The sequence below is a fragment of the Gadus morhua genome, chromosome 17, assembly GCF_902167405.1.
Source record: "Gadus morhua chromosome 17, gadMor3.0, whole genome shotgun sequence".
Lineage (NCBI taxonomy): Eukaryota > Metazoa > Chordata > Actinopteri > Gadiformes > Gadidae > Gadus > Gadus morhua.
The window spans coordinates 5,296,918-5,310,808 of record NC_044064.1 but is presented as its reverse complement, the minus strand read 5'-3'; the positions used below and the strand labels follow the sequence as shown (position 1 = coordinate 5,310,808).

The following is a 13,891-nucleotide window of genomic DNA, read 5'->3' as shown; positions in this document are numbered from 1 at the left end:
CCACGACTGAGACGGTGTGGGGGGGGGTGTTGTTCGGGTACGTTCGGCTTTTTCCGGAGAGTACAGGTGTGTGTGTGTGTGTGTGTGTGTGTGTGTGTGTGTGTGTGTGTGTGTGTGTGTGTGTGTGTGTGTGTGTGTGTGTGTGTGTGTGTGTGTGTGTGTGTGTGTGTGTGTGTGTGTGTGTGTGTGTGTGTGTGTGTGTGTGTGTGTGTGTGTGTGTGTGTGTGTGTGTGTGCGTGCGTGCGTGCGTGTGTGTGACAGGTGCCGTTCTATTGTTTGGCTCGGAGAGGTCATGCAAATATGGTTCCAAGTGTAAATAAAGAGTGGAGATGAGCTATGACGCATATGCGTCCTGAAGCCTCACTCTTCCCCCCCCCTCTCTCACGTTCCCTCTCTCTGACTTTCCCCTTCTCTTTAATCCTCTCTCTCCCCCTTCATATTATTTTCTCTTACTCCTTATTTTCTCTCTCCCCCGCCTCCCTCCCACACACTAACACACACACACACACACACACACACACACACACACACACACACACACACACACACACACACACACACACACACACACACACACACACACACACACACACACACATTTGTAAGTTGTGTTATAACGTTTCACCAGACCTATATACTATCGCCATCATGACAATTACCCTAAATGGTTCCTTTACATTTCACCAGCCATCAAGTGTTTTGCCTGCTAATATTTTGGCCCAAATGTCCTAAATATATGATCAATTACCATACTAGAATATGATATTATTTAAATATGTCAAGACATCCCCTCCTGGTACTTGGAGTGCAAACAGTTCCAGGACCATCAAAGTTGCACCTGACCATTGCGCATGACGAATGGTTGTAAAAGGTTTCTATATCTAAATTATGTTGGCGTCACATCCTAAGAAAAAGGTTCAAAGGGCTACATTTCTTTTTCCAATTAGACTAAACCTAAAAGACTTCTAGCCAACGCAGTAAATGTATTTGGATTAAAGTGTGTATTATCCGAAACAAAATAACTAGCCAAAATATTTTCACATTTAATTTAACAGATTTTTAAATATACTGTAGGCTACATAGAAATTGTTAAAACCTATCACGAAAATAGGTCTCATAATATTGCAAGGGAGATTCGGTTGGATTGCACCAGTATAAATAGATCACTAAAGACTAAATAAATAATAACTATAAAGAGATCAGCGCCAAGCGAAATTCTGACATAAGCAAACGAGACGGTTTGGGACCAGAGAGATCTTATATAGACACGAACACAAATGCTAGGGGTTGAGTATAAATCAATGGCACTGTCTCGATCCAAAGCACTGTTGAAAAAGAGATGCGGCAGCACAATCAAAGCAGTCATTGTTATGGTGATGCGGTAGGCTAAGTGGCGGCGATTCAGAAGAACATAGGACTACAAAAGTAGGGATTTGTTCTAAATGACAATGAACCACCGGGATTCCTATATTTTACCAAATAAATTATAAGGTGAAATACATTATATTGTTAAAATGTAAGAGATAACCTCCAAAATCAGCAACTAATTTATCTGGATTTCGGCAACAGCTGATGGTCCGCTGTCACCTCCTGGCGGACAACATGATTCACAGCGTCTATTTATCTCCATTGTAAATGTAGTTGTGGTTTGCGTCACTCACAGCCCGGCTCAAGGGTATGACAAGGAGGAGACAACACATAGCTTTAATTAACAATCATAGTTTATCCAACCAACTCAACGCAAAGTAAGTTAAAGTGATGCATGTCAATCAGTAATCAGTAATGAGTGCAAAGTACCAAAAACCCTAAACCAACCATACGTCAAAGGAGACAGAGCGAGTGGCTGACTCCTTCAGTTTATATAAGTGAGGAGCTCATCCCGCATGGATGTTAGCCATTACACTGATCACTCAATCTTGGTTCATATTAGATGACTAAACTCTCCTGGATCACAACTCGCTTATAGATGATAGCCTTTCCTCATGACTCATTACAATGTTACAATCACTACCACTTCGAATTTATTTTCTGAATCACACTTTGAAGGGGGGTGACTGACTTTGAACAGGCCTTCAACACAAATATACCTCCTAACCCCCTGACTGCTTCGTAGGTCTCCCCCCCTCCCATCTCAGAATATGCTCACTAAAATATAGTATGTCATTGCCTTCACCACTCTGTTAGCCCAACCCTCTCCTCCACACACATGACAGGTGGAGACACGAAGTCTGAAAATATTCATTAACTGGAGAAGTTGAGTTTTCGTTGATAGGACCTTTGATACTCTTGATGTTGATGTTGCTTCCTAGGTTGAGCTTGCTGGAGGATGAGGGTGTGAAGCTCAATGGAGTGAGGGGGTGACCTTCCCCATGACCCTCTTTACCTATTGCCTGATTAACTATATCCATTTTTATCAATTGGTTATTTGCGGTAGTTAACTGCCGTTACTACCCCCTTTTTAAGTTATAATGTATGATGTTTGTTGGTTTTTGTGTCTGACCATGACCTACATGGGTTGGGTGGCTCTTACTCTTTGCTTGTTTTTTGTGTTAGACACTTTGCCATGTTCATTTGATGAACTGAAAAGTTTGAAGTTTAATTGTTCAAAGAACGGCAGAAAAACTCAGTCAATTTAGAAAACGTAACTTTACTGGGATGTTGAAAAGATCAAACAATTATACCGTACAAAACATCATGGTAATAGAGCAAACACAAGAAAATCGATTTCCCTCATAGCAACAGAGAAAAAAACGTTTGTTTTTAATAGAAAACACAGCAAACTAAGTACAGTCAGAAAAGTTGAACAGAGGTAAAGTTGTAGCATTATAAATGTCCTTTGATAAATCAGTGGTACTGAAATATACTTAACAGACATCTTATCTTCCACACTTATTACGGTTGATCCGATTCGTAGGGTTATTATCTTGCATTGTATGAAAAAATCCTCAAAAAACAGAATATATATATTCTTCCGACATATACATTTAAAAAAACAACTTTAAATTAAATAGACTGAAATAAAACTTTGCAGGTAAAATATGGAGAACAGAAAAATAAAGGAACTCTTCAGCCCATAATGGAAGAGTGTCTCTCTCTTATTGGTTAAACTAACTATTCTCGACCGTCCCCAGCAGCTCCTCAATAGACACCACCATCAGGTCAGAGTAGAATTTGCCCTCGTTGTCCCCGCCCCCAAATACCAGGAGGCTCCGGGAGGCCCCGCCCCCTTGCTCCTCCTCCTCCTCCTCCGCCACCGCCCCGGTCGATTGGCCGCCCCAACGCCCGTCAGCGGCCATCGCCATGGAGATGATGGAATGGCCGGCTCTGGGCACGGAGAACTCGGGGAGGCTCACCTCTGACCAGCAGCTGGTGTCTGAGTAAACAAACCACACGTTAGCATTCATTAGGGGATTATACCAAAAGGCCATGTGCTGGGGGGGGGTGGGGGGTATATTGAACAAATGCCACATTCTAACCTCTAGAAATCAATGAGACAATCCAAAATACCGTATTGGCGACGGACATAAACTGAAATACATTTCAGCCAATCAAAGTGTTTTTCCCGGAGGAGTTCCAGTCTTTCACGATTTGCTTTAAGGTCGCTCTTCTTTTTACAGGAAACTAAACCAAAACCCAAGTTCAACCGGAGCTACGGCGGAGTCCACAGGGGGGCGACCTCTGACCTATGTCGAAGATGAAGGCGTCGTTGAGAGCGGTGTGTCCGTTGTACCCGCCGTGGATGAGGAACTGGGTGTCAGAGAGGGCCACGCTGCCATGCCAGCTGAGGCCCAGCATACACACACGACACACGTCACACGACACACACACACACACACACGTGAATAATAGCAACATTTTCTATAGTCCACTGAGGCTGGTAGACTGATCTATGCATCACAGCTTGTGATGTCACTAAAGCACAGGAAAAGGCAGGTTTTTAACCGGCTTGCAATGGGCAATGAAAGTCACACCTGGTGGCATTACGTATATCACCCCTTTAATACAAATATGGGGACTGTGTGTGTATGTGTACGTGTGTCTATGTGTGTGTTTGTGTCTGTGTTTATGCATGTGTCTATGTGTGTCTATGTGTATGTATTGTCTATTTGTATGCGTGTTTATGTGTATGCATTGTCTATGTGTATGTATTGTCTACGTGTATGTATTGTCTATGTGTATGTATTGTCTATGTGTATGTGTGTCTATGTGTAAGTGTGTTTGTGTCTGTGTATGTGTTTATGTATGTGTCTATGTGTGTGTGTTGTCTATGTGTATGTGTCTATGTGTATGTGTGTGTTTTGTCTATGTGTTGTCTATGTGTATGTGTGTGTGTTGTCTATGTGTATGTGTAGGTTGATGTGTACCTGCGGGGTGAGGGGGCTTTCCCAGTAGTCTTCACAGCAGAGAACTCCATGAGTCCTGAAACATGAGGTCAGAAGATAAGCACAGGAGATGGACCCTCCAGCTGACCTGGATCTTACGACCAAAGTCACTTTAGTTCGTTTGGTCACTTGGAAACACTTTTTTTCACAAATTCCTTTTTTCGTCAGTCTGTTTGAGAGTGACCTACCCAGGTCTAGTGTGTACATGTCGTTGTAGCAGACGGGGGTGTCCCAGCCCCCAAACACATAGATCAACCTCTTCTGCATCACACACGCTGAGTGACTGATGGGGAGAGAGGTAGAGAGGCAGGGAGGGAGGGAGAGAGAGAGCGACAGAAAGACAAGGCCACACGGCAAAGAAAAAGAACAGGATTAAAGTCGGTATTTGTGACACAACTTTCCTCATCATTCATTTAAAAACAAACCCTTTTAAGAGGACTAACATGTGGAAAACATTCAACATGGATGATAAATGATAATAAAAATCCATTTGTTTTAGGATTAATTCTGGTTCCGCCCTCAGCTTCCTCTAAGACGAACATTTCATGCTGAGACGCCAACACTTGACCCTTCCACCGATCCAACCAACCTGCTCCCCTCCCCAGCCTTCAGAGCCTGCCACGGGCCAACACACAGGGGGTGGCATATATCGAATAGTGCTGCACCACCTTATCACATCCAATTGATCCTTAATTAGATTCTGCACTAATAGGCCCCCATGAGCAATATGCCCTAACCCCTAGATCTGCTCCTGGATCTAAATGCATCTCAATTAACTCACTGCGTGTCACAGTGGACAGAACAATCTAAATGGCCCCCGTTACAAAACGGAAACGGCTTGTAACGGCTAATCACTCTCGCACCTTTGGGATGAAACAGGGGCCCGTTTAAGTTTTCAATTAAGTCGTCATACCCAGAGCGGGGGGAGGGCTTGTCGCCCGTGACGATGGGCTGGTACCAGATGGAGCGGTAGGGGTCGAAGATGTACAGGGAGTCGCTGCAGCCGTCGGGCTGCGGGTGTGGCAGGGGGAACACCCCTCCCAGCACAAATAGTTCGCCCCCGAACAAGCTGCAGCTGTGGTAGGCCAGAGGGGGCACCTTACCCTGGGCCTGGTGGGGGGGGGGGGGGGGGGGGGGAGAGGAGGGGGGGGGGGGGGGGAGGAGAGAGAGAATCAGTGTTAATGACCTGGGGGAAAGATGAGCTCATGTTGTTATCATGCTGGTATCCTAGCCTAGGTTACACAATGGGCCATATTCACATGGCCGCCATCTTGGTTCTAACCTCTGGCCCACTAACCCAGTTGCCCCAAGCCAGGTATTGTTTAAAACCAAGATGGCCGCCGGGTTAAAAAGGGCCATATATGGCCTATAATGAGGAAGACATCTTAATTATTCCATATTGTTCACTACTTAATCAACCCTTTAGAGTATGAGCAGTCGTATTTGGTAAGGTTGGTTATAATTGGTTGTTCATTGACCCCACAGTCTAATAACACACCTACAAACTGAAATTAATAATTTAACAGAAGAATAAAACAACGATTAACAAAAACATAAAAAGAATGAACTGTGCAATGGTAACGGGGGCTATTGAACCTGGGACACACACACACACACACACACACACACACACACACACACACACACACACACACACACACACACACACACACACACACACACACACACACACACACACACACACACCTCCACCATGGTCCACCTCCAGCTGTGCGTGTCCAGGATGTGGACGTCGTTAAACCACTTCTTGTTCTTGGAGCCGCCGAACACGAAGATGCGTCCCGAGACGGGGTCGTAGACGGAGGTGTGGCCGGTCCGGCCCTCGAAGGTGGGGCCGGTCGCCAGCGTCTCCGCCGCCAGCCACGACACATCCTCTGAGGACGGAGGACGGCGGGGAAAGACGCGGATCAAACTGATGTCTTACAATGCAAGCCGTTTTGAATATCTGCCTCTTCTGACATCACAGGTGGGCGTGTCCACCTAGATGTGTGACGGATTGATGAGCAACGTTTGCTACAGTCCACTGGGTAGGGTAGATTAATCTATCTAGCACACATCTAGGTGGACAAGAATAATATGTCACATTTAAAGCTGCTGAGGGCACCGTTGGATCGAGGATGATAAGCAGATTTCCTAAATGGAAATGGTAGTTTATCGTCCGGGGAACCGAATCATATTGGAGTGACAGCAGATAGTTTGAATATATAAGCATCAATAGCATTTATTTATTAATAAAAGATTCCCTACTAGTGTTAAAAATATCGATATCGATATACTGAATTTCTGAAACGGTTTCAATCGAATCAATCATTCTCTGCAGTATCGATACTCAAATACCATTTGCTCTTTCTTCTCATTCAGCGAGGTGACACATCGCTACAGCGTCGACATAGTCTCGTCTCCTGTCACTCACTCGCAGGCTCTCGCAGAAATCGGCACTAGTGTCATTAAACTGTGTGACGGTGTTAGCGAACACATCTACCATGTCAAGTCTTATTTAATGTTCGATGGTGCAGCGCCCTGCGACTGGTTTAGGTAGAGAAAGCGACTGCTGTTCAGAAGTACAATCAAAAGGCCAAAGAAGCATGTCGACATTGGCAGCAGCGGCGCTGTCACGTTAAAATTGTACCGGGGGCGAAAATTGTACCGGCCTACGTCATCAGTTGTTGATAAATTCCAAACCTGCCTGGCAACGGTCGATCGCGTCGAATGACGTAGGAAGGTTCTTGAACATCCGCGAACTTTCATGCTCGTTCATTGCACTCCTTCATTGAGCGTGACAAGACAGGTTTTTGAAAACTGCTTTAAACTCAGTTTACTAGCTAAATTCGATTAAACAATTCAATGCAATACAAATATAAAGTAAAAACAAGTGTTATCTAGCGATCCGTTATCTGTATTATGTTATTTGGTGTTCTGCAACATGAGCGTGAATGGTTTTTGAAACCTGCTTTAAACACTCAGTTTACTAGCTAAATTCGATTAAACAATTCAATACAATACAAATATAAAGTAAAAACAAGTGTTGTCTAGCGATCCGTTATCTGTATTATGTTATTTTGCCTTAGGAAACATGAGCCGAATGTTTTTTGAAAACTGCCCTCGGTACAATTTTAACGCGACAGCGCCAAAGAGTTATGATTGCGGGATTACAGGGGCTAATACATTTTGGCGCAACAAATTATACTAAACACTACACTATGATACGAATCAACCAATCAAATCACACAACCAGCAGCAACGGTCATTATCGCTCACGCAAAAAAAAAATATGACTTCATAGTTCATTTTTATTAAATATAATATATATATATTTATATAATATATATATTCTTTAATAGGTCCGATGTCTTCATGTATATATATTTTCTATTATATTATATAATGCAGCGTTCAATATTATGGTTGCTATCAGCCGCCGCAATATCTTCCCAGCATGCCCCGCGGTAGAGTTAAGTGTTTCATAACGATCGTTTGGCCAACCATAGACATATATAGTGTTCGTTTAGTGTTTAGTCGTTAGTCGTTTAGTGTTAGTGTAGTATATAGGGTATATAGTTTTCTATTATATGTATGGGCAAAACCATTAGTGGTGTTACACTTGGGTTTTTCCCAGCATGCCCCGCGGTAGAGTTAAAGTTCTACGTGCAGGTTAACCGGACGTTTTGAGTAATGGGTAGGCTACATAAAGCCCTCAAAATACGTGTATCATTTATAAAATGTCTCAAATAGTGTTAAAGTCCAGTTTTTGTCGTTTTTGGCTGTAACTGGTGTTTTCAAACGCCATTCGGCGATGACGTGGAAGGTAGCGAACATTTTGCGATGAAAACAATATCGAGTTTGAGATGTCAATCATGGGATATTGCCTAATATCCCGAGATAGCGAACCAATCAAATTGCGCCATCTTAGGAGGTTCACGTGTAGCATATACTAACTATATATAATATCTATGCATTTATCTATGCATCTGTATAATCTGTTAAACACTACTAGTCTCTACTGTGACTCAATGCGGCTTTGCTCCGTGTCTCCCAACGTGACGTCATGCAATGCATTCTGGGGGAAATGAGAACCGATAGCAAACCGCTAAAATAGTACCTACTTTTTCGTATTACATTCCGTTTAGTGATACCTAACAACATTCAATACAATAAATAACAGTTTAAATCTTTATTACCAACAAGCAAATTGCACAAATTCTTTGGAAAATAATTCATGAAGATCGTTGGGCAAAACCATGATTGACTTGGTGAGTACGGGGAATATATACTCCAGCCCGTGCAGCACTCACTTAGGTAAGTAATTGTTAGGTATATTGCGCATCTGGGATAATTGGTCTGCAGATAAATTATTACTTGCTTGCCTTAGTTTAGAGCCTATTTATTTTTCTATTATTCACACACGACACTTATAATTCCACATAGGTTAATTGACTACGGAGTGTTCAATTTCACCGCTAAATCCCTTCTCTGTTGTTGTTATAGGCCTACGACAAAGTCATTAAGGCAGGATGTATTCCGATCACCTACTGGAAACCCATCACACTCCGAACCACCCCGGATGCGTTCTAGCCTCCTAACCGTTCCTGGGAGGGGGACCCCTCTTCTGCGATCCTCCTCAAGGTTTCTTCCTATTGGGGAGTTTTTCCTTGCCCTGAAGAGGGCTAGGGTTAGGAGGTCGTGACGTAGAGGGCTTACCCCGCTACGGGTCTATATAGGCTCGCATTAACTGGTAATTTATAATAAAGGTTAACATTGTTTTAAAAATAAAAACTGTTGTCCGACTGAAATTTGTTCATTTAAATAAATAAGAGTGTCAACATTTTACTATGGGTTCTCCAGATATCTAGCTGTTTGTGTCTCATAGCACTACAGGGCTACCAACTAATAACGACCAACTTATCATTATTTCAGGTGGAAATGTAATCTTCCACTTATGCTGTGTTCCAGATTTATCCACTATAACCAAGAAGTATCCACAACATTGATTATTTCACTTGCACCACCATCTTTCTTTTACCACCCAGATGACATATTATAGCCCTTGCAGTTGTGGAGATAAACTGACGTTTACTCCTTGCATCGATAATGCCAACGCCACCACTGACCTGTGCAGAGCTTCCACATGGGGTCTTTGCAGAACTGCATGCGCGCTCCCTGTCCTCCAATCACAATGGCTGTCTGGGCGTCGATGGGACACATGGTATGACCCCAGCGACCTGACGGGCTGGCCAGCGTTACTGTGGAGGGTGGGGGTCAAGGGTTTTCAAGATGGCAATTCATACGTGACTGCTCAGAGATGGCTATAAGAGAGCTCACTGCATGTTCTTCGGATAGACCCACTTGTTGGCTGGGGGGGTGGAGCTGAAGGCGGTGTTCCGCCTTCAGCTCCACCCCCCCAGCCAAAAAGTGTTTGGAAACTCCAAGAATATCTTTGACTGGACGGAGAGTTCTGGGACTAGTTGACTTTATATGTGATGCAAGGTCTGGATTTTAGTGGTGTCGGTGGTTTTCACTCTTAAGAGTTAAAGAAATTAAGTTGAAAAGGGGTTGTTGGTTCCCTTCTTTACACGTTGTCATTAGGCGTGTACAGTGGGGAGAGATTTGATAGGTTCAGTAACAGCATGATGCTCCAATAGATGTTTCTACTTCTTCAACCAAAAATACATATACAGGCAATATATTATTCAAAAGGTTCTCCATTAATTTAATCATAAAATTCATGATATTTTTTCCTAAAGTGATCATGGAAAACTTGGGTGTTTTTCTTTCGGAAAAACTGAACCCTTGCAAACCCGTCCCAATGTAAACACGTCACCCACTGCTCTGCGTGGGAGCCTTGGCCGGTCGGCCTCTCGGCTTGCCAGCTCTGTGTGGGGGCGTTTTACCCACAATGCCCTTCACCTCCGCCGTCCCATTGGCTGTAGAGAGGAAGGAGAGGACAAGTTAACTGAGTATCACGGAAACAATTCCCAGCTTTGATAGAACGGAGGTGTTACATCGCAAACTGTAATATAAACATTGTCAGACATGACACAAAACACGGAACATTAACACGTCATTTCTTGCATTAAAGATCTGTGATTCAGAAAAGTGAGAGCGGAGATATATAAATAAATGAAAGTAAATAAGTAGGTATAATATATAAATATTTCCCCATTGTTAATGAATGTAGTATTTATAGTAGTATATGCATTGTATTCCGCCTTTATTCACATTTTGATGCAAAATGCAATTTTTGGGTTTGATATACATCCTGGCATTGATTTGCTAAATATAAATATGAGACCTGTATATATCGTTGAGATACTTTAATTATTTTATTCGCATCGCCGGGTATGAACCGGGCTTGGCTCTTCAAACGTGAAGTCCGTTATAAAGTAAACATATTTCCATGGCAGTAGAATAAAAATACACACCATTTATTTAAAAAGGTCAACTGAACATGAGAGCAGTCCGGCGGGCTCACCTTCCGTCTTCATCCTGGCGGGGTCGTCTTCCAACAGCCTCGGTCCCGCCTGGCCGTGACCCCTGACCTTTCTCCCGGGGGGAGTCTTCTTCTCAGAGCGGCCATTAGGACACACATTCTCCTCCTCCCCCTCCTGCTGCTGCTGCTCCCCTCTCTTCGTGGCTCTCTCGTCTTGTAGCTCTTCCTCTTCCTCCTCCACAGCCTGTCGTCCCCTCTTCCTCTTGCCCTTCACCTCCCGGGCAGCAGGGGGGGCCGTGGTGCACTGGGGGGGGAAACAGCAGTAACAGGGTCGACTTGTTCAACATTAAGGACTGAATGCAAACATGCAAAGTGGAGGTGGAAGGCCGATACACGACATGAGGAGGACTCATGGACGCTCATAAACTATTATTTTTGAGAAGAGTGTTCAGCATGTTTGTTATCCAACCATGAAAATGAGAAGAATAAAGGTGAGCGTTTGTTGGAATTGAGGAACTAGTTCTCTTTTGTCGTTGATCAACTACCGATTGCCGACATTATATATACCAGGGGTCGGCAACCCTAGGCACGGGTGCCACCACTGGCACGGGGCAGCACAATCATGGGCACACTTAAATTATTATTATTTTCTTTTTTTTAAACGTATTCTTTATTTATTTATTTTTCTTTATTATTAAAAAAATTCACAGCACAATGCGGAAGCATAATCATTATTACCACAGCACTTTATTCTGTTTTGGGCTTTTCCTCCAAGTGCAAATATGTTTCAATTAGTTACAGTGTTCTGAAACTGGATCAATTAATCATTTTTAAACCTATGTTGTGAGTAAAAGAAGAAAATATTTTAAATATTGTTGCAAGTGGCCTGTATGCATCACCTTCACATGGTTTTGCAAAGCTGCACATGTCTTAAATATATTGATTTGGATGGTTCCAGCATTCTCATATATTCTCGTTTTTTTAATTTCTCACAGTGCAAATATGTTTTTGAGTGAGTTTCTGAAAATGGTGTTTTAAGATGGAACATTATAATTTGTAAACCCTTGTTGCAAATATAACAACCAAAAACATACTTAAAATGTTGATGCATGATTGTGGACTATATGGAAATAGTACAATTCCAGGTCTTCTGGAAAGGTTTTTGGTCGCTGTGTCATAATTCATCTTAATTTTATATATATATATGCATGTTGAAAAGGTTGCTGGACCCTGATATATACAGATGCATACACATTATTAATGTATTATATTGAATTACCTTTGGAGTGTTTTCTTTAATGGCCACAGTGATTTTTGGCTCAGAGAAAACTGCTTTCACCTGTAAATACAAAAGGACATTTGATACTGGCCTGAATAAGTCTTCAAAATCCCTCAAAGTTCAAGGTTCAAAGTTCATGGAGACTGATGGCCAACTGGCCACTGACACATTGCTTTAACTGTAAACATCATGTCGCCTTTTCTCTGCAGACTTCAGGTTTAATTATGTATATTCCTTGTGATAAAAGCCATCCAACTGCTTCAAATAAAAGTCATGTTGTTGTCAATCCCTTTCAACACTAACCTAACGTCCTCTGCATCAAAGCTAAATGTTGGTAATGTTCTCCATACACCAAAATGAATAGCTCAAAGCGAAGGGCTTTGTTTATTTTCCCCATCATAAAATGACATAATGTTGAATAAAGTGATGATGGCGCAAGAGGCCTTTCTGTCATCTTAACAAATGAGCTTATGATAAACGTCTCCATATTACATACATTCATATGATGTTATTTCTAAATAACCAGGTGGATAACGTCTTCATCAGATATACATTCATGTTTTATTAAATATGACCAGGTTTTTAACATCATCCCCATATGACATGCATTTATATCGTATTATTAAATATTACCAGGTTTCCTCCCTCCAACGTGATGCTGAGGGTCACCTCGTCTGTCCAGGCCTCCTCTTCCCACTGCTCCCAGGACAGACATCTAGACAACAAAAAACGTCCTTTAACAGTCACAGCGAACTTTATCACAATGTTATGCTATGAAAGTTACACAGATCATAAAAGTTCCCTTTTATGACATGTTAATTACATTCCTACATTAAAGAAAACAAATGGCAAACAAATGTAATTAAAAACAAAAAAAAATCGTACTTGTTATAGGGAGTCAGTTTTCCTATGTAATGGCATCCTGTCAGCATCATTAAGTTCTGCATTGACGCAGACCCGCTCCCCCCAGGGTCCATTTGTGAACAGCACCACCTGGCGGGCGCTTGGAGGTACGGCAAGCGACGTTCGACAAGTTCCTTTGGGGCTGAAATACGCAAGAATATACAGCATAAATATTTATAGAAAAGGCTTGACAAGGGAAGACGAAACACGTCAAAATACGCTTACACGGAATTCGTTATATTAAATCAAATGCGATAAGAAACAAAGTGAATGCCCTCAAAGCGTGCAACGTTACGGCTGACCGCGCAAATACTAGTTTTGTGTGCAACGACAGGCAACGTGTAGCAATATATCCCTTGGCTTAAGTCATCATATCAATACGTGCTTTAATAGCAAGAAGGGCATTTGCCTATACCAGTCGTCGTTGCAGTCTCGTTAGGACGTGCTTACGAAATAAGTCTTAGTACCAGAGAAGCCTTTGAGGAGGATTGTCGAGTCCTATAACGGCATAAACTCCGAAGTCGTCCATGATTCGTCGCCCTTCCAGCACAGGCGGTAGAATTCAAAACAATATCGCTGAATAGTTAAGAACAAATGTCCGGTCTCAAATGAGGGTCACAAATACTAATTCGACTCTATATCCAGTTTCTCGCTTTCTTCCAATCATTTCCCGCCACCGATGTACACAAGTTCTAAAACCCCGCGTCAGGGGAAGCATGATTGCAGAGGAGCGCATGTTTTGTGTAGCGAGTGCTCCCCGAGGAGAGGTTTTACATTGAGTGAAACACCGAAGACGGATACAGGACATGCAGTGAACCCAAATCGAGCGCACCTCTATGCACAAGCCAATCAAACTACACGCATCGGGGCGCGCATGCG

The 13,891-nt window shown here is 42.7% G+C and overlaps 1 protein-coding gene across 1 annotated transcript; it reads right to left on the bottom strand.

Annotated features, from left to right (window-relative positions):
• Positions 1–2,627: 2,627 nt before the first annotated feature.
• On the bottom strand, positions 2,628–13,541 carry krcp (kelch repeat-containing protein). The gene is given in 14 exon segments (XM_030339072.1): positions 2,628–3,373; positions 3,684–3,781; positions 4,365–4,419; positions 4,571–4,665; positions 5,296–5,492; positions 6,090–6,277; positions 9,512–9,643; positions 10,226–10,324; positions 10,873–11,134; positions 12,110–12,169; positions 12,743–12,824; positions 12,995–13,021; positions 13,023–13,154; positions 13,480–13,541. Coding segments are annotated over 14 exon segments (1,755 nt in total). The 3' UTR covers positions 2,628–3,107.
• Between the last annotated feature and the right edge of the window lie 350 nt (positions 13,542–13,891).